Here is a 21,141-nt window from a genome sequence, read left to right as displayed (position 1 = left end):
TGCATCTAGGAGGAGAATCTGTGAGTGCTTGGTAAACCCAGGCTCAGGTGCACAGCATGGCCCACCCCTAATTATCTGCAGACAAAAACACTAATGAAAAGATATGATTCCATGGGCAGCCCAGGTGGCTCAGGGGTTTAGCACCGCCTTCAGCCCAGGGTGTGATCCTGGAGACCCAAGATCAAGTCCCATGTCCGGTTCGCTGCATGGAGCCTGCTTCTCCCTCTGCCTGTGTCTCTGCCTCTCTCTGTGTATCTCTCATGAATAAAATCTTTTTTTTTTTTTGAAGGTGATTCCTGAGAATATGCAGTCAACCCTTATAATCACCACTGGGGACACTTTACAAGTGAACATAACAGGAATGCCTAAGTGGCTTAGTGATTGAGTGTCTGCCTTTGGCTCAGGTCGTGACGCCGGGATCCAGGATTGAGTCCCACATTGGGCTCCTTGCAGGGAGCCTGCTTCTCCCTCTGCCTATGTCTCTGTGTCTCTCATGAATAAATAAATAAAATCTTTAAAAACAAACAACAGGGATCCCTGGGTGGCTCAGCGGTTTAGTGCCTGCCTTCGGCCCAGGGCATGATTCAGGAGTCTTGGGATCAAGTCCCACGTCAGGCTTCCTGCATGGAGCCTGCTTCTCCCTCTGCCTGTGTCTCCTCCTCTCTCTCTCTATGTCTCTCATGAAGAAGTAAAATCTTAAAAAAAAAAAAAAGTGAACATAACAGCAGTACTTGAATACACCACATGCATCCCCTACTGCCCTGCTAATCTCTAACCAAGCAAGTGACCCTGAGTAAGTGCGATCTGGCCAGTGGTGAACACTTAACCATACTGAAGGGGATGAGGCTCTTTCAAACACAGATCACACTTCTTCCTCCAGCAACCTAGTAGTGGGCACCTCCCCACAAGAAGGGTGTGGTGTTCCTACCTCTTGTGTCAAACACCAGTCCAGATGTTGCTGTGAGGTATTTTGTAGATGTGATTTTTTTTTTAATTTATCTGAGCATGGAGAGGGGAAGAGGGAGAGAATCTCAAGATGACACACCACTGAGTGTGGAGCCTGATGTGGGGCTTGATCTCAAGACCCATGAGATCATGTCTTGAGCTAAAATCAAGAGTCCAACGCTTAACCAACTGAGCTACCCAGGAGCCCCTTGTAGATGTGATTAATTCTACCAGTTGACTTCAATTAAAGGAGTTTATTCTAGATCACATGGGTGGGCCTCGTCCAATCAGTTGAAGGCCTTAAGACCAAAACCTGAAGTAACTTAGAGAAGGAATTTTGTCTCAAGGCTGTAACACAAAAAGCTGGCCTGAATTTCCAGCCTCTTGACCTGCCTCACAGACTTTGGATTTGCCAGCCCCCCACAATTGTGAGGCAGTTCCTTAAAATGAATCTACACACACATACACTCACATCCTATTGGCTCTGTTTTTCTGGAGAACCCTGATTGATAGAGTAAAATCTAAAATTTGGGAAACACTTAAATGCATCATAGAGGAAGGCGTTTCCCTTTTTTTAAAAAAGATATTATTCTTTACACCCAATGTGGGGCTCAAACTCACAACCCCGAGATCAGGAATCTCATGCTCCACCAACTGAGCCAGCCAAGCACCCCAGGAAGGGATTTTCTTAATGATAAAATCAATTCTGAAATGCGGTGTACACGCAACCCACAGCCAGAAGATTGTGTAAATGAGCTTTTCAATGCAAGATGGAAATCAACAATTCTCAACAAACACTCAGGTGCCCCTAGGGGAGATGTGTCCTAAAGTTCATAAAGCCAAGCTTTGGAGGCACCTCCTCTCCCCACTGTGGTTTATAGTCAAACATGAATATGAATATGAGGATGGGGCAGCTCTTATCATCATTATGCAAATATCTTAATGTACTGGGGAAAATGCTTCCTGTTTCTCCTAAAAACTGGTGTTTGAATGGATGGTGTCATGGCATCACCCCACCCCAATGGCTGGAATTGTGTCCCCTCAAAGAACTATTGAAGTCCTAACCTCCAGGATCTGTGAACGTGATCTTACTTGGGAATAGGGTCTGTTCAGATGACTGAGTTTAGAAGTCACTGACAACTGGTGTCCTTACAAAATAGGGAGCTTTGTAGACAGAGAGACAGGTAGAGAGGGAAGGTGATGTGTGTCGAGGAATGCCAGGCACTGCCAGCAGACCACTCATGCCAGGAGAGAGGCACAGCACCAGTTCTGCCTGGCCTCAGAAGGAGCCAACCCTCCAGAACTAGCAGGTGGCACAATTCTGTTGCTTCAGCTGCTTGTCACAGCAGCTCCAGCAAACATGGCACAGCACCTCAATGATACTACACCAAAGGACTCAAATAGAAGTAAGTGCAAACAAATGCTTAAATGCATGGAGGGAAGAGGCTTTCTTAGGAAGACGCCAGGGACATAAAGGCACCATGCAGCCACCCTCTGTCCCTGCCCCCTAGTGTGGTGACAGATTCATTCCTAGATGCCTGCCCCCACCTCAGCCATGCAGGGGACTCCCAGGTGACATAGACACAGAGGTGGAAACCCATTTCTTCCCGATAGTAAACCTTGAGACCCAGGCTCAGGAAACATCTGTTTATTCCAAAAAAAAAAAAAAAAAAACAAAACAAGTTGCCACTTGGCCACTGTCCTCACCAAGGGACTGGGGGCAGGGTCTGGTGTTGAGCAATGAGGGGGAGGGATAAAGAAGCTGTGGAGAGTCTTCTGGTCCAGAACTGTTTATCTCCTCTCTGCACCCCTCCTCCACCCTCCCCTGCAAGTTGGGGTGGGGGAGAATGTGTGTGAGTGTGCGCATGTGCATTTTCAGGAGGTGGAAGACTCAGATGGCTAGGTCCCAGCTCTGGAAACATGGAGGGGGATCAGGCAGGATGAGCCTGCTTCCTCAGCCCCTTGAGACCTCTCCCCACTATGGCTTATTTGAGATCAGAGGCCAAGGCCTCAATGTCAGGCAGCCTGTGGCAGAGTGAGTGGGGCGAGGGGAACAAGATACCTGGAATCTAGGCCAGGAGACAGTGCTTCGAGGGGGGCATACAAAAGCTGAAAGGCCCCACACTCCTATATTGCAGGGGCTGGAGAAAGCTGAGTGCTCAATGGGGATGGAGAGCAGAGGGAAGAGGGTCTGAAATAGGGCAGGCGCTCAAGCTGGCTCCTCTCTGGGGATGTCACAGTCGGCTGAGGGGCACAGGGCACAGGGAAGCCCTGGGAGGGACGAGGGCGAACCCACAGGAGCAGCTAAAAGCATGGAGTGGAAAAATTGGCCCTGGGGCCCAGGTAGGGTGGGCTAGCTCCCCACTTTCTTCGTGTGGTGAGAACTGAGGGCTAGTCATCTGCCCCAGGCTCCTGATGAGAAAGGATGAGCTGAGGTGCCGGTATTTGGGGTGGGGGAAGGCAGAGGAGGGAGGGGGACGGCCCAGAGGAGGGAGAAGAGGCCCCCTCACCTTGCCTTGGGGGCTGGGGAGGGGGTGTGTAGCCCTTTAAGAGTGGGGGAATGGCCGCCCCCCAGCAACATGGCTATATACAAAGAGAATTAGGGCAAATTGTGCATTGGGTGTTGAGGAATCCCCAAAACCCCTGGAGGCTCCCTGGTGTGTGAGGGGGAGATAAGGAGAGAACGCTGGTTCTCCACCATCTTGAAATGATGCAGAGCACCGCCCCCCGTGGCGCTGGCAGTGGCCATGGTCCTCCAGATGTGTCTGCTCCAGGACCAGGCCAGCAGAAGATGTGACTGAAGGCCCCAGGGAGGTCAGCAGCTGTCCACCCAGCCCATGCGGTCTCTGAGGAGAGTTTGGCCCGAGCCAGTGGTGTGCTGTTTTGGGTGGGGGTCCAGGTAATAGGGGCAGTGATATCACCAGAGGACTGTAAAGCTCCCCCCCACCCTGCCCTCCTCACCCACAATGAGAAGTTTTCTGTGTTGACCCTGTCACCGATCAGATGGTTGGGTGAAGGGCTGTGGGTTATCAGGAGAGACCTGGGTGCCCTCACCAGAGGGATGATGGGGTCTGGCCAAGACCAGATCTGTGGTGGGGTTGATGAAGGCATCAGCTCAAGTCAGGAGGGAGGCAGTGACATCATTAAGAAGGGGCAAACTAAGGATGATGTCATCAGATGGGTCCTCACCCTATTCCATTTATACGGAGTGGGAAAATGGTGTGTATTGTGCTAGTTCCCCTTAAGAGAAGTTATAGGTGCCATGGGACCCCAGAAAACATTCAAAATACAGTCATTGTAGTACTTGGCCATCAAGATGATGATGCAAGGTTGAAGTGGATCCTAGTAAATGATGACATATTTTGATGTCATGGGTCCTAGGAAATGATGATGCTATGGTTATGACGGATCCTGATAGATGATGACACCATGGTTGAAGTGGGTCCTGGGAAGTGATGAGACCATGGTTGAAGTGGACCCTGGGAGGTGATGACATAATGGTGGAAGAGGATACCGGGAGGTGATGACATCATGGTTAAAGTAGATCCTGGGAGTGATGCTATCATGGTTGAAGTGGATCCTGGGAGGTGATGACACCATGGTTGAAGTGGATCCTGGGAGGTGATGAAATTATGATTGAAGTAGATCCTAAGAGGTGATGACACCACAATTATTGGGGACTATGGGAAATGGTGGCATCATCGGTATTAGTGGATCCTGATAGAAGATGTTACCATCAGCCATAGAGGATTCTGGAAGGTAATGACATAATATGTCATGGTGGATCCTAAAGGATGATGATACAATGGTTGTGGTAGATCCTGGGAGATGAGGACATTATAGGTCATAGGGAATCCTGGGAAATTATGTCATCATCAGGCATGGTTAGCATTTGACCCCAGGTACAATGCCATCATGAGTGGTGGAAGTCTTATGGTACTGATGATATCATCAGCAAAATCAATAGTGGGCACACCCCATCCAGCCCCATCCCACCTCACCCCCAACAGGAAGCTAGGAGCTTGTTGACAGAGGTGATGATGTCTCTAGTTATGGCAGAAAGAAGTGACACCAGCCTTTGGGCCACTATAAGTCCCAGGACTCTGGGAGGCTGGTGGGCCAGAGTGGAGCAGAAGGCAGTCTGGGAGTCCTGTCCTCCAGGAGTCACACACAGGAGGTGACATCACTGCACAGGGGTGGGATCTGAGGCCCAACCACTCTTTAGAGGAAGGATCTGGTGGGGATCCTGCAGGGCATGTCCCTGGTGTCAGGGAAAGGAGTGACCAAGTTAAGTCACGGCAGGACAAGGCAGAAACTCTGGGCAGTGTCTATGGTGACATCACAGCATTGAGACAGAACCTCACTTGGGGCCCACTGCCAACAACCTACAGTCAGACCATCATCTCTGGTGGAGACCTCTCCAGATGGGGCTGTGTCCCCAGTGATGACACCCCTCAGACAACTTCTCAGGTCAGAGCACTTTCTCTGGTGACTCCAGGGTGGCCATGGATTCTGGGCAGACCCTGCCTGCTCATGATATGGTAGCAGCAGTGGAGGAGTCTTACAGCATCACCCCGGAGCAGGCAGAGTCCAGTGGCAATATTGCAGAAGGGGCCTCATCCTGGAGGTGTCCCAGAAGTGGGCTGTCATCCCTGGCGATGACATCATGGGAAGAGGCACAGTCCCTCTGATCATGTCATAGGGCAAGGCACCTTCTCTGGAGATGGCATCACAGGAAGGAGGCAGAGTCCCTGTGACAGTGTCCTGGAAAGGTCTTATGTATAGGGAGGACACAGTTGGCAAGGTGTTTCCCCTGCGATGTATCCCAGGAAGATGGCTTTGTCTGTAGTGACAACTCTATAGACAGAGACATCTTCTCTGGAAGAAAATATTTTCCTGATAATGATGTCAAAAGAGGCCTTTGGTGCCAGAGATGACATTATAAGGGTGAGACTCGTCTCTGCAAGGACATTCACAAGAAGGAATCTTTGTCTCTCAGGATGATGTCACAGGACAAGGCATTGTCTTCTGCTGTGACATCACAGGGAGAAAGTCTGTGATGACTTCATGGAACATAGACATGGCCTCTAGTGATGGCCTCAGGGGCAGGCCTATTCCTCTCTGATAGATTCATGGGAAGGTTTTGTCCCTGTGATGACATCACAGAACACAGACATTTTCACTAGTGATGACCTCACAGGCAGGGCTCTTCCTCTGTGATAACGTCATGGGAAAGAGGCCTTGCCTCAAACAGCGACATAGGAGGAGGGATCTTATCTACCATGACATCCCAGAAGGAGATTTGGTCTCCAGTGACGATTTCATCCAAAGCAGTGTCCTTGGAGGCAGCCCCCTGCCCACAGGCTGATCCTGGGTCCTAGGCCCCTGGAGTGTGTTGGGGGATTCAGTCTGGGATGGGGGCCCGGCGAGGCCTCAGCCCCCCAAGCTTCCCTGGGCCTGGCTTCAGACAGTCACCTCATTCTTGCTGGCGGTGCGCAGGTGTTGCGGGAGGTGGTGGCCGGGGATGAACTGCAGTTGCTCCAGCGTGCCCTGGCGCTGGAAGGGCGGCCTGCGCGCCAGCGTGCCCCCTCCCCCACCGGCGTCCGACATCCAGGCCGGCTGCGGGGAGCCGTGCAGGCCTCGGTGGTGGTGCGCGTGCAGGCCGGGCGGTGGGGGCAGCCCGTGCATCGGCGTGGGGGGGCCCCCGGGTCCTAGCAGCAAGTTGGAATGGGACGCGGCCAGGCTGGCGCGGGCGGCAGGCTCTGGGGGCAGCGCGGGGCTCCGAGGGGGGGACAGCAGATGCTCCCGGCTCTGGCGCAGGGCCTCGGGCGACGACAGGAGCAGGTGCTCCTGCGACACCAGGCGCGCGCGCGGCAGGGTGAATTCATAGCGCGCCCGGCCTCCGTCGCCAAGCAGGTGCTCCTGGGACATGACTCGCCGCGGGTTGGGCGCGGGCGCCAGGCCCAGCTCTTCTGGGCCGCCCCAGGCATCCATGCGGTAGCCGCCCCCCGTGCCGGGTCGCCGAAGGGCATGCAGGGGCAGTGTCCCGCGGGGCATCTCCGCCAGGTGCCGGCGCTTCAGGTAGGCTTCATCCAGATCCTTCTCAGCTGGGGGAAGAGGGGACAAAGCTATAGAGGTAAGTTGCCAGCCAGCCCAGAACCTCTCCCATCCCCTGGCTTCGGTACCTCCCATGCGCACAACGACCCCAGGCATCACCAGAATGTCCTGGTCAGTAGCCCAGGCACGGGTGACTGGGTCCCAAACTTTGGTCAGTCAAAACCATTAGGCTAGCTATGTAACCAAAATGCAGATTCCCTCGGGGATCCCTGGGTGGCGCAGCGGTTTAGTGCCTGCCTTTGGCCCAGGGCGCCATCCTGGAGACCCGGGATCGAATCCCACATCAGGCTCCCGGTGCATGGAGCCTGCTTCTCCCTCTGCCTATGTCTCTGCCTCTCTCTCTCTCTCTCTGTGACTACCATAAATAAATTTAAAAAAAATTTTTTAAAAAAATGCAGATTCCTAGGCCTCACACACAATGGTGGGCCGGTAGATGAGGGGGACTTCCTTTTTTTCCAACTTAGAGAGGTGACCTACTCATGGATTATGAAGTCAGTGTTGTGGGTGGTGACTGGCATTTTGAAATGCAATAGAATAAAAAATTATCAGAAAGCATCCACATAGGGGTGCCTTGCTAGCTAAGCATTTGAGTCTTCATCTCTAGGCCATTAGTTTGAGCACCACATTAGGTGCAGAGATTACTTAAATTAAAAAAAAAAAAAAAAAAAAGATTAAGGCAGGCAGCCTGGGTGGCTCAGCGGTTTAGCGCCACCTTCAGCCCAGGGTGTGATCCTGGAGACCCGGATTAAGTCCCAGGTCAGGCTCCCTGCATGGAGCCTGATTCTACCTTTGCCTGTGTCTCTGCCTCTCTCTCTTTCTCTGTGTCTCTCACGAATAAATAAAATATTTAAAAAAATAAAAAAGATTAAGGAGATGGTGGTGGGGAAAAAGATTTTTAAAAGTTATATAAAAAAGAAAGCATCCATATAATAGGGGAATACGGGTAAGTACTAGTTCATAAAGTTTTTTATTTCAGTTTTGTTTGTGTTATTGAAATATTAATGGATGCAGTGACAATACCTAGGGTTTGTTTTAAAATAATCCATCAAAGGGGTGGCCTGAACATCCAAATCTTGGCTTCTGCTCAGGTTGTGATCTGAGGGTCATGGGACCACGTTGGCTCCACTCTGAGCCAAGAGTCTGCTTGAGATTCTCTATCCTCCCTCCCACTGCCCCTCCCCACTCTCCCTCTCTCTCTAAAAATAAATAAATCTTTTTAAAAAAGTAAAAAAAAAAAAAAAAAAAAAAGAATCCACCAAAAACTGGGGTGAAGGGAGTATAGATTTAACAAAATGAGACTGAGTGATGGGAACATGGGGATTCATTTTTCAATTTCCTCTAATGTTGGGTATGTTTGAAAATGCTCATAATAACAAGTTTTAAAGTTTTCCTTTAATTAAAAAAGATACATATACACATGCATCTCATGGGTCATAATATAAAAAGCATTTTTAAAAAAATATTTTAAAAATTTATTTGCCAGAGGGATGGCTGTGTGGTTCAGCAGTTGAGCATCTGCTTTCGGCTCAGGGCATGATCCCAGAATCCGGGACTGAGTCCCACGTCGGGCTCCCTGCATTGTGCCTGCTTCTCCCCCTGCCTGTGTCTCTGCCTCTCTCTCTCTCTCTCTCATGGATAAATAAATAAAATCTTTTAACAAAAAAAATTATTTGACAGAGAGAGAGAGAGCAAGCACAAGCAGGGGGAGTGGCAGAGGCAGAGGGAGAAGCAGACTCCCCACTGAACAGGGAGCCCAATGTGGGATTGGATCCCAGGACCTTGGAATTATGACCTGAATCAAAGGCAGCACTTAACTGACTAAGCCACCCAGGAGCCCCTAAAGAGCATTTTTAAAAAAGATTTTATTTATTTATTAATGAGAGACAGAGAGAGAGGCAGAGACATAGGCAGAGGGAGAAGCAGGCTCCCTGTGGGAAACCTGATGTGGGACTCAATCCCAGTTCCCTGAGGATCATGACCTGAGCTGAAGGCAGATAGATGCTCAACTACTAAATCACCCAGGTGTCCTTTTTTTTTTTATTCTTAAGTTGTATTTCTGTTTATTGTAAATACTGGTCCTGATGAATACAACAGATCTTAGGAGGCCATGAATCTGCATTTTTAATCAGTTGGGCCAGTCTCCATGGTTCTGAACCCAGACCCTGTCCCTATACCCCACCCCACCCCATTACCTGTGCCCCTTCCCTTCCTGGGACTCACCCAGTCTCTTGAGGGACGAGTAGCGGTTCAGCTCGGATTTCACAGCGGCCTCATAGGATGGAGGCAGGTGTGAGAGATTGTGGAAGGACCGAGAGCAGGAGAGGGTGGAGTAGTGCAAGGAGGGGCTGGGCGGTGGAGCAGCACGCCAGTCTGGGGCAAGAGGGGCAGGGCAGGGGTCAGTCCAGCCCCTCCTCCCTCAGACCTGGCAGTTCCAGCCCCAAGCCCTCAGGGAGTGGATGCCAGGGGTCCTGGCCCCTCAGAGCACCAGCAGGCCAGGATACCTGTCTGTACTCATTTCCCCACCTCAGGAGACAGGCTCATTGCTGGGGAGGTGGGTCACATCATGGGAAGAGAGGCAACTGCCACTTGCTCAGCCCCCATCAGGTGCCTGGACCCAGAATGGAGGAGCAGTCCACTCCATGCATCTTCCCACCAACCCAGATGGGAGAAAGATGACCACCTCTGGGGTCCAAACTGGAAACTGAGGCTAGCGTGGTTACCTGGCCAACCTGGGAGGTCAGGGCTCACAGGGCCTCATGCCTGCTCTGTCTTGGGCCCCCCAGCTCAGGCTCAATACAACGCAGGGAAGGAAACGAGCCCTGTCCTCCCCACCACCCAGCCCTGGTCCGTACCCATCGTGGCAGCATGGTGCTTGGGGCTGTTGACGTTGAGGTGTAGGTAGTTGTGCATACTATCTGTGGAGACCAAGAGGGGAATGGTGTCACTGCTGTTGCCCGCCCCCAGCTGGAGCTGCTGTCCTGCTCTTGTAGGTTTCCACTCTGATCCCTCCTACCTCCTGAATCTCTGCTCTGACCTGTCTCCCCCTCTTGCACCATCCAGCCTTCTGGCCATGTGGCCAGCCCCATAGTCAAGATCTTAAAGATCAGCCCCCACCCCACGATAATTCTCCTGGTACCCACACTTGCCCCCGCCCTTGCTCCCCTGCTGCTGCAAATGTTTTTCATGTCTGGCTATCACCCACAGGACAAAAATCTAAGCCAGGATAGGTGTTTTAGGCTTACTTGGCCCCCACTGGTGCCTTGCCACAGGGACATTGCATATGCTCTTATGCTATTCTCTCAGCCTTGAATTCCTTCCTCCCCTCCTTTGCCTCAAGAACTCCTACTCATCCCTCAAGATCCACCTCAAATGTCTCTTCCTTAGTACTACTATTCAGATCCATCTTTCCCCCTCCATTTCTGACCCCAGTTCAGGCCTTGTCCTGTACAGCCAAGATTACCATCTGGCCTTCCTCTCATCTCTCCCCCTTCACATGGGTTCCAGAAAAGTCACTCTTCTACTCACTCCTGACGTCGTTGCTCCCTTGGTCTAAATTTCTCCATGGCTCCCAATTGCTGTCAGGACAAAGGCAGAGCTCCTCAGCCCAGCCTTGTGCTCAAGCCCTTCTTGAGGCATCTGCCCACCCTCTCACTGGCCTCACAAACTGCTTCAGCCGCCCAGAGCTCTGTTGGCCCAAGGAAACCCCTCACCCTCCAGGCCACTGCTCAAACAGCATTTCCTGGGGGAAGTCTTTCTCCTCCTCAAACCTGTTACAGCTCCCTGGACTTCTGCCTTGATGAACCCGTCATAAAATATAAGATTTATGTTTTATATGGCACTAGTATTTATATGGTGCTTTGTCTGTGGGAGTCATTGCTCTCAGCATTCCAGCATTTGACCTTCACAATAACTCTGTGAGGTGAGTGCTGTTTTGCTTCTGGCTTTATGGGCGAGGACCCTGAGGCCCCAGGTCAGCAGTGGCAGAACCAAGACTCAAATCCAGGCTGTCTGGACACATTCTAATTCAACTCTTAGGGACTTCTTGTGAGCTTGGCTGTTGGGAGCTCTGACACTTTCTCAAGTGCAGGAGCTGAGAATGCCTAAATTTACATCACCGTGGCATCCACAGCACCCAGCCAGGGGGTTCACAGGAGGGCAGGGAGGGGCGTGACTCGCTGTGGCGCCCCTCCAGCATAGCCCTGTGAGGAATCTGGGCCGGAATAGTTCAGAGCAGGCAGAGGCGGGAGGGTGGGGTGGGGGCGGGGCCTGGGCAGCAGGGGGTGGGGCTATTCTGGGAGGGCGGAGCCGCAGGGTTGGTGGGCGTGGTCAGAGGCAGCAGGGGCAGCCCAGACTCCCAGGTCCCACTCACCGAGATTGGAGGGCTTCACCGTGTTGTAGAGGTTCTTGGGCGTCCTCGGGGGTATGCTGTCGGGGCCCCCGACCCCCGGCGTCAAGGAGCTGCTTCGTGCCCGGTCTGGGCGGGTCCCAGGCCCCGCCTGATGCCTCAGAATGTCCACCAGAGCCCTAGGGGTGGCAGAGCAACGGTCAGCGGCCTGGGGACGGGGTTGAGGGCAGGGAGAGGGAGAGCGCAGGCTTCTTTTCCCACTTTGCTCCCCCCTTCATTGTACTGCAAGTACTCGCATGGGGTTCTTCTGCGTGCTGTTCCCCCTGCCTGGAATGCCCTTCACACAGATACCTGTCTGGCTTGCTCCTTCCCTTCCCGTCTCTGCTCGAGAGGCCTTTCCTGACCACTTCACATCAAACACCATCAGCCCCCACTCTCTACCTGTTATGCTGCTTTATTTTCTTCACAGTGGTTATCAATACCTAACATTATATTGCCTATGTGGTTGCTTGCTTACTCTCTCCACCACCATCATTTAAAGATAACGGTAGCCAGCATTTATTGAGGGCTTACCGTCCGCCAAGACTTGACATTACAGTCTGAATGCATGGGGAACAATTATTAGCTCCATCGTACAGGCAAGCAAACCGAGGGACAGGCCCTGGGTCACACAGATCGCAGGCAGCAGCCCGGGGGGTTGGAAGTCGGGTTTACCCAGCAGAGCAGGGACCCTGTTTTTTTTTTTTTTTTTTTGAAGATTTATTTATTTATTTATGATAGACATAGAGAGAGAGAGAGAGGCAGAGACACAGGCAGAGGGAAAAGCAGGCTCCATGCTGGGAGCCCGACATGGGACTCCAGGAACGCGCCCTGGGCCAAAGGCAGGCGCTAAACCGCTGAGCCACCCAGGGATCCTCCCCCCCCCCTTTTTTAAAGGGACCTTGTTTTTTTTTTTTTAATTTTTATTTATTTATTTATGATAGTCACACAGAGAGAGAGAGAGAGGCAGAGACACAGGCAGAGGGAGAAGCAGGCTCCATGCACCGGGAGCCCGACGTGGGACTCGATCCCGGGTCTCCAGGATCGCGCCCTGGGCCAAAGGCAGGCGCCAAACCGCTGCGCCACCCAGGGATCCCCTGGACCTTGTTTTGCTCCTGACCCACAGAAAATGCTCAAGAAATAATTTGATGAATGAAGGCCTGCGCCTCACCCGTCACTCAGCAGCCAGGCCCGTGCTGTCGCATCTATTCTTAGGGCCCGCCAGACTCCCTAGGCTTTGGCTCCCAGGCTCGCTGGGCTGCCAGCTGCGTCTGGGAACAAGCCCGCACCCCTGTAGCCACGCCCTCACCAGATGGCCCCACCTCCCACTGCCCAGCCCCGGTCCCCAGGCCCCACCCGCCAGGGCCCCAGCGCTCACATACCTGGGCACGTTGATCTCCCGATGCGCCCTGGGCGCTCGGGACGCCTTGCTGAAGGCCACTTTGGCGCCGACGCCCACTGCCAGGGCGAAGCTGATGACCCCGCACACCACGTAGGCCGTGCTGCCCCCGGGGCCCTCGCCCCCGCGCCCCCCCGCGCCCCCCGCCCGCCCCCCTTCTAGCCACCCAGCCTGGCCGGGCCCGGGCCCCCCGCCCGCGCCCCCAGCACCCCCGACGCCCCCGGCCAGCGGCGGTGGCGTGGTGGCCCAGCGCGGCGTGTCGTAGTTGGAGCAGGAGGCCTGCGCCAGGCGCATGTGGCGGTGCTCGCAGCAGAAGCGGTAGTGGCAGGTCCCACAGCAGAAGCGGTAGGAGCCCGTGCTGCAGTTGAAGGTGGCGTCGTACTGGCCCATGACATCGTAGTAGCCGTGGCAGAGCTCGGCGGGAGGGGGTGCCCGCGCCGCCGCGCCTGTCCCGCTCTGGGCGCTGGTCCTGGTGCCGTTGGCGCCCGGGCCCGCCGCGCCCCCACCACCTGTCAGCGCCCCGGTCAGGCGCCGCAGGTGCGCCAGCAGGGCGGGCAGCGGGCCCGGGGGCTCGGCGCTTGTGGCGTTGGACGGGCGCGCCCCGGCCTGGCGGGCGGTCGAGGCCAGGAGCAGGAGTGTCCCGAGGAGCAGGAGGGACGGCATGGGGCGCGCAGGTCAGACCGAGCCGTCAGGCTGCGGGGAGAAGCAAGGCCGGGGCGGGGGGCGGTGCGTGAGAGAGAGATGGCTGGAGGTGCAGAAACGTGGGGATGGGTGGCCGGACAGGAAGAGGAGGGCGAGCCGAGGGAAGATAGAAGGGTGGGGAAAAACGAGCACCGGGAGCCCGAAGAGATGCATGGAGGGGGAGAGGCACGGGCCAAAGTCAGCAGTCCCACAGGGCAGGGGACGGGATGCGCGGGGGAGACGGAAATGAGCCGGGACGCCGCCGGGGAGGATGGACATGATGACTGCAGACGCGGAACCGATCAAGGTGTGCGATTAATGCGGGAGGAAAGGTTGGGAAGGTCGGCGGAGATATCAGAGGGGTGAGCACAAGTAAAGGATGGACAAACCAGAGCCAAGATGTGATGTGAGGAGGCGGCGTAAAGGAGGGAGGGAGGAGGCGGTGAGAACTGCGGACGTGGGAGCGTAGGGGTGGAGGGGTGGGGAGGAGGGGTGGTGGGTCAGAGCAGATGGGGGAAGGAATGGAGACAGATGTGGGATGGGCGACAGGGGAGGAGCGAGGGAGATGGGGAAGGGGAGAGGGAGGTGTGGGTGGTGGGGTGGGAGAGAGAGATTGGGAGTTGAGAACTTAAGCTGACAGCCCGGGCCGTGGAACCAGGTAGTGCAGGGCTTCTCTCCCGGGCACTACTCTGGTTGCACCGGTCCTGTGTGCAGCCACCAGGTGCCAGAATTCCCATTCTTTACATGGTGACAGCGTAACATATCCCCAGGCATTGCCAGATGTCCCCCTGGGGGCACAGGTGAGAACTGCTGGCTGGGACCTGCTGGGTCCTCAGTGGTCCCAAAGACTGATTTCTCTTTTATTTAGGTCTGATAGTCCATGGGTCTCAAGCTTCTGCCTCTGTCCCTCTCCCCTTCTGTCCCTTCCGCCCTCTCTGTCTCTGTCTCTCTCACACACACATAGACACACAGATGCACACATAAGGAACACACACACACACACACACACACATTCTCACAGGGGCAGGTCTGAAGTGTCTCAGCCCACAGCAGGACAGGCAGGGTGACAGAGCTCCACCGTGTGCCAGCTGCCTGACTGCATAGGCTCTCATCTAGGTTTCTCATGCCTCAGTTTCCCCATGTGTAAAGTGGGGGTAAGGATGGTTATCAGGGGGTGGCGATGAGGATGAGCGGGGTTAGCCTCTTCCAGGAGCCTGGAGCAAACTGTCCTGTTGCTGAGTGGCAGACTGTGCACACGTGTTGTGTAAGTGTTGGCTGCAGCCGCTGCTGGTGGTGGGCAGAGGGTGGCGGGCAGCATGGGACCCCGGCAGGACCCTGGGGCAGGTGGCAGAGGGAGGGACCTGAAGGGGCCAGCCAGTCCAGCGGCGTCTACCAGAAGCTGTGCAGCAGCGCAGATGCCAAGGCTGCAGGAACTGAGCCATGAGGATGGAGCGGTCGGTGACTGAGCCCTGGGGCTTGGGGTCTTTGCCTTTATGGGACTTTCGTCCTGGCAGTGGGGAGGGCAAGTGCACAGATGGAAGCCAGGGTGGTGCATGTTTAACACTGTTGTGAATAAATATTAAGAAATCTTGAAGGAAGTCATGGCTATATGAAAGCATCATGAGGGGATGGGAGGGAGGACAGAACTGGTGGAACAAGTATCAAGAGGTATTACTTTTATTTGCTCCTTTCCATGGAGGGTGTGTGTATCTGGAGACCACACTGTTATCACCAGAAGTTGTAGGGGCTGGGATGGGGAGAGCTCAGGCTCCCTGCTCCTCAGCCAGCTGGCCCCTCTCTGGCCTGCAGCCTCAAGTTGCCTTTTATTTTATTTTTTAAAATTATTTATTTATGATAGTCACACACACAGAGAGAGAGAGAGAGGCAGAGACACAGGCAGAGGGAGAAGCAGGCTCCATGCACCGGGAGCCCGACGTGGGATTCGATCCCGGGTCTCCGGGATCGCGCCCTGGGCCAAAGGCAGGCGCCAAACCGCTGCGCCACCCAGGGATCCTCAAGTTGCCTTTTATTTTTTTAATTAGCAATAATCGCGCCTCGGATAAACCTCATTGGCTACAATACTGCCACTGCGCAAAGCTATTTTTTTAAAGATTTTATTTATTCATGAGAGACACAGAGTGAGAGAGAGAGGGGCAGAGGGAGAAGCAGGCTCCATGCAGGGAACCCGATGCAGGACTCGATCCCAGGTCTCCAGGATCAAGCCCTGGGCCGAAGGCAGGCGCTAAACTGCTGAGCCACCTGGGCTGCCCCTCAAGTTGCCTTTTAGCTCCAGCTGCAGCCCTGCACTCCAGGCTACAACATCCGACTTGGTGTTTAATAGGCATCTTATGAGTGGCTTAGCCCATGGACACCTGAGTGGCTCAGTCCATTAAGCCTCTGCCTTCTGCTCAGGTTGTGATCCTGTGGTCCTGGGATCAAGCCCCACATCGGGCTCCTTGCTCATTAGGGAGCCTGCTTCTCCCTCTGTCTCTGCCTGCCTCTCTGTCTCTTGGGAATAAATAAACAAAATCGGGATGCCTGGGTGGCTCAGCAGTTGAGCATCTGCCTTCGGCCCAGGGAGTGACCCTGGAGACTCAGGATGGAGTCCCACATCAGGCTCCCTGCGTGGAACCGCTTCTCCCTCTGCCTATGTCTCTGCCTGCCTCTCTGTGTCTCTCATGAATAAATAAAATCTTTAAAAATAAATAAATAAATAAAATCTTTAGGGGAAAAAAAAAAGAAGCGGTTTAGCCCATACTGTGGACAGCCGTTTGGTGGTTCCTCAAAAGGTAAACAGAGTTATCACATGAGCAGGCAATTCCACTCCTAGGTGTCTGCCCCCAAAGAACTAGAACATATGTTCACATGAAAACTTATACACAAGCATTCATAACATCGCCAAAGTGCCCCCCATCCCCCCCAACAGAGGAACAGATAAACAGAACGTGGTCTATTCAGACAAAATCTTATTCAGCTTTAAGGAGGAATGAAGAACTGATAGGTCAGGGAAGCCAGACACAGAAGGTGATCTACTGAATGATCCCATTTATATGAAGTATCCACAGTGGTCAGATCTGTAAAGCCAGACAACTGGTCACTGGTTACCTGGAGCTGGGGGAGGGGAAAATGGGGGGTGACTGCTTTGGGGGTGATGAAAGTATCCTGCATTAGATAGCAGTGATGGGGGCAGCCTGGGTGGCTCAGCGGTTTAAACGCCTGTCTTCGGCCCGGGGTGTGATCCTGGAGACCCGGGATCGAGTCCCACATCGGGCTCCCTGCATGGAGCCTGCTTCTCCCTCTGCCTGCGTCTCTGTCTCTCTCTCTGTGTCTATCATGAATAAATAAATAAAATCTTTAAAAAAAAATAGCGGTGATGGTTGCACAACACCACGAATGTCCTAAGTATCATTAAACCGTACACTTAAAAAAAAGGTTTAAAAATAGCTAAAATAGTACATTTTAAGTTCCCCTTCCTTTCTTCAGGTGACCCTCACAGGTCATCTCACTGAGCCTTCCCTGTCCTGTCCTAAAACAGCACCCCTGGCCGCCCTGGGCCCCACCCTTCTCTTTTCCTAGGTCCCATCTCTACTTTGCCACATTGTATGTGTGGTTACTTAGCTCCCCTAGTAGACTATAAACTCTGTAAAAGCAGACTGTTTTGTCCGGCTTGTTTCCCATGGTGTCCACAGCACCTGGCATCCGTGCCTGCCACAGGAGGTGTTCTATAAATATTTATTGCATGGATGAATGTTGAAAGGAAGTGTGAGATGTGGGTCTTCTCTCTGTGTCTCTCTCACACACATACACACACTTCAGATGAAAACACTGTAGTTCCATTGTTTGCCTAAACATTACAGTGCCCAAGTATTGGAGCTGGGCTCTGAACTCAGGTCTCAGGGCACTGTCACCTGTAGAAACTTTATCCCATGCAGGGAAATGTGGGTTGACATGCATACAGACACACACCTTTCATCAGTGAATCCACATGCATGCAGTGATGTGGATTTCTTCATTCATTGAGAGCTGCCACACATGGTAGGGCAGGTTGTGCACTGCACAAGGAGATCTGGTTGAGAGGCTGGAATCCAGCCAGGCTCCACTCCTTAAGGCGTACTGGTGGGACTGCATCCATCTGGGGGAAGGGGCATCCTTTAGAACTCACACAAGGTTGCCATCTGCCTGCCAAACCATAGATGCAGGGGAGCTACACTAGGCCAGGGGGTTACCTTTGTCTCATTGGCATAAAGGCACTGTATGGACTAGCAGTTTGCCCACTCAGTCCCTATTCTGTGCCAAGCCTCCGGCTGAGCTTCATGGGCACAATTCTTCCCTCTGCTAACAGAGTCTTATTGTCCCCTCCAACTGCACATACATGCCCAGGGAGACACAACCTCAGGCCATTGACAACCCTGGGAGTGGGGGTAGGGGGCTGTAGCATACATCCGCTCAAACTTGCAACGCACCCAGACACAATGCACACACACACCTGGCACCTCTACCAGTGGAGGGACCCGTAGCCTCCTGCCCCTGCCTTACACCTCCTGAAGGGAAGTAGACACATGCCGAGAGACACAGTGGCCTGTCCAGACACAAGTATACAGGGGGACCGATTCTGCCCTTACCTCACACAAAACAGCACATAGACACACAACATATACACACAATGACAAAGGACACAGGACACCCACACAGTGTGCCAGACACAAGGACACCCAATGTCATCCTGGTGGCACACCTGTAGCCTCTTCACAGCACACAGACACACACACCTCAATATGGACACACAGCTATGTGTTTCTGGGCATTTCCACATACAGTACACAAGACCCAAACACAATCTCAGACATTGTGACACACTGGGACTACAGATAGCTCCAGTATACAACCAGGGACCTGCCCAAGCCAGCTCTACACGGACACACAATCATATACATCACAGCCCACAGTCATGCAACCTCGTGGGTGCATACATACATGTGCACACACACCCTCACCAAGTGGTGAAATCTGGAAGCATCCATGTGACACCCCACACACACAGACACAGCCCTCCCGCACCCCCTTACACACAGGCACTTTCCTCCCCCACAGCTGGAGAAGAGGGGGCTCTTCACCCCACTCTCCTCCCTTCCTGCACCAGGCATGCTCAGCAGCTCAGGGCTGGAGGTCTGGCTGTGCCCCTGCCCCGCCTAGGACCTGAGAGACACACAGGCAGAGACCAGGGGATTCAACGTGAGAGGGGTTTCCAGAGCAGGCCTGCCAGGTCCCTGGGTTCCTGGGGACCTCACAGCACCTGCATAACACCGTGCCCTGCACTCCACATCCTGCCCCAGTGTCCCCTCCAGACCCTGCTGGTTGGGGCCAGGGGCCAGGGTGAGGTTGGCTGGGTGGGGCCAGGTGAGCAGCCTCCTGAGATGTAAGGAGCAGAGAATGAGAGATGGAGCAGGACAGAGGAGGAGGGACAGGGAGAGGGTCTTGGGAGGCTGGTGGGGGGGGAGGGGAGGGGAGGCCCAGAGAGAGAGAGAGACTCAAGGAGAGGGAAAGAGTGACACAGAGAGAGTGGGGCAGAGAGCTGGAGCTGAGATCAAGAAGCTGAGAGAGAGGGAGAGAGAGAGGAGATGGAAACTCACAGAGGGCTAAGACCTAGAAAGAGTCAGAAGATCAACCTCAGGGAACTGGGGCTTGGAGGGGTATTTTCAGGTGGTGGCAGAGGGGGGCTGAGAGTGCATGGTGGGTAGAGAGACAGAGACAGAGACAGAGGCTGGGAACAGGTGGGGTCCAGGTGGCATGCAAAGGGAGTGGATCCTAGGAATATCTGGGGTTGAGGGGTTGGTTTGAGGTAGGGATGTGGAAAGCAGGCAAGAGGAGGAGAGGATGTAGGTTTACCTGGCTGGTGGAGCAGGCTCTTGGAGAAGGGGAGGGGTCCGGATGGGGGCGGGGACACAGGGACAAGGACCCTCCCCCCCCCAGGCGGCCCGGCAGACCAGGTCCCTGCGCCCCGCCCCCTCCCCAGGTCTTACGGTCTCTCGTGCCTCTCTGACTAAGGCGGGGGGGTCCTCTGCATCTTCGGATCCACCTCTCCTCCCGGAGGAGGCCTCTCATCTCTAACGGGATCTGCTCTGGGTCACGGTCCTCTTAGCCTGTGTCTCTCTCCATGTCTCATCACTTCTCTGCGTCCCCCAGTCTCTGCTCCCCTCCCCACCCAGGGCTGTCCCGTTCTCTGAGTCTCAGTTTTCTGGGTGCCAACATTTCCCTTCTTCCCTTTGCCCCGTAGGTCTCCGTCTCTACATCCTGCCTGTGTTCCCCCCACCCCCCAAATCCCCATCTCTCCTACCTCTCTGACTCTTTGTATGTCTATTTCCCAGGTCTGCTATCTACAGATCTCTGCCTGAGTGTCTCTGTATCTACCCCCCAGTCCCCCTACTCTCAGGCCCCGGTTGGAGGGGCGGGGGGGGGGCGCTGCAGTGGGAGCTGTGTGTTCCCAGCACAAAATAGACTCCTGTTACCATGGCAACGCGAGCGCGGCCTCCGAGACGCGAAGCATCAGGCTGGGGGGTGAGGAGGGGGGACACCTGGATCCGGAAGGCGGGGGCTGGGGGCGCTGACGCCCGGTCCCGCGGGCTCCTGCAGGAGGGGGGAGGATGGGACTCCTAGGTCCCTGGGGATAGGGGGTGCTGGGCGCTCTGATGCCGGGTTCCGGGGACTGGGCCTTCTAGGAGGGGTCTGGGATTCCAGGATTGGCGGGGGTGGGGGTGGGAGATGCAGATTCCCCAGTGGGGGCAGACTACATGAGAGCTCTGACGCCTGGGTCTCTGGGGGATTCAGAGGTGGTCTTCTTAGGTCCCCTAGGTTGGGGGAGGGCAAGGACCGCAAATCTTAAGAGGCTGAGTGGCCTTGACGGGGAGCTCCGCAGGGTCCTGGCTCCCGGGTCTTCACAGGGGCTGCAGAATTCTGGGAGCCCCCGTGTGGGTCCCCAGGCTCTTGCGTCTTAGGGGGGCAAGAGCCGCTCAGATGAAGCCGGCTGTCCTTCCCAACCATTCGTCCGTTCATCCGCATGCCTGTCTCTTCCTTTCGCCCATCCTCAGGTCCCCAGTCCCCCAGTATCCCCCTCCGCACCGGGGTGCGGTCGCGCTCACCTCACCTTCCGGATGCGGGACCCTTGGGGAGTCGGGGGTGGCGGCGGCGTGGGGGGCCGGCCCGGCCGGGGAGGCAGAGCAAGCGTGTGTCTGTGAGCCAAGCGGCTGGGCGTGTGCGCGCCGGTGGGGGGCGGCCGGCGGCGTGCTGGGCGTGCGGCCCGGCGGCAGCTCCGGTCCATGCAGCTGCAGATGCGCGCCGGCTTCGGTGCAGATGTGGCCCGGCCAGCCAACCTGTGCCTCGCGCCCGTGGGGAGCGGAGAAGAGGCACCGCCCCCTCCCCACCTTCGGGGACTCCTCTTCCTCCGACCCGCGGCCCTCACCCGCCCCCGGGACACCCCCCAAACCCAAGAATGGTTCGGTCCACAGCCACATCAATGTTTATTCTGCGAGTCCGGGTCCTCCCCCCCCCCCGCCCCCTCCCCCGTAACACTCCACCCCCACCCCTCCCGCCTCGTGAAGTGGCCCGGGGCCGAGCCCCG

At 54.8% G+C, this 21,141-nt stretch overlaps 1 protein-coding gene and 1 pseudogene across 1 annotated transcript; both read right to left on the bottom strand.

The window, feature by feature from the left end:
- Positions 1 to 2,635: 2,635 nt before the first annotated feature.
- On the bottom strand, positions 2,636 to 20,738 carry SHISA7 (shisa family member 7). Its single transcript, XM_055309615.1, has 6 exons — positions 20,668 to 20,738; positions 12,829 to 13,538; positions 11,432 to 11,586; positions 9,915 to 9,977; positions 9,283 to 9,432; positions 2,636 to 7,052 (listed from the first exon to the last, which is right to left on the bottom strand). The coding sequence occupies exons 2-6, from the start codon at positions 13,506 to 13,508 to the stop codon at positions 6,409 to 6,411; spliced, it is 1,692 nt and encodes a 563-aa protein (XP_055165590.1). The 5' UTR covers positions 13,509 to 13,538; positions 20,668 to 20,738; the 3' UTR covers positions 2,636 to 6,408.
- Positions 15,551 to 15,625, bottom strand: LOC129501125 (U4 spliceosomal RNA; annotated as a pseudogene).
- Positions 20,739 to 21,141: the final 403 nt, after the last annotated feature.

Source organism: Nyctereutes procyonoides, unplaced genomic scaffold (assembly GCF_905146905.1).
Source record: "Nyctereutes procyonoides isolate TBG_1078 unplaced genomic scaffold, NYPRO_anot_genome, whole genome shotgun sequence".
Lineage (NCBI taxonomy): Eukaryota > Metazoa > Chordata > Mammalia > Carnivora > Canidae > Nyctereutes > Nyctereutes procyonoides.
Note: the sequence above shows the minus strand (reverse complement) of the source record. Positions and strands in the feature narration are given on the sequence as shown.

What these genes read in the sequence shown, in the direction of transcription:
- SHISA7 (XM_055309615.1), bottom strand. Translation starts at nt 13,508, where the DNA reads ATGCCGTCCCTCCTGCTCCTCGGGACACTCCTGCTCCTGGCCTCGACC. An exon ending in CGGGAGATCAACGTGCCCAG is followed by an intron (nt 11,587 to 12,828) that starts GTATGTGAGCGC and finishes TGCCACCCCTAG; the next exon opens with GGCTCTGGTGGACATTCTGA. An exon ending in GCACCATGCTGCCACGATGG is followed by an intron (nt 9,433 to 9,914) that starts GTACGGACCAGG and finishes CTCTTGCCCCAG; the next exon opens with ACTGGCGTGCTGCTCCACCG.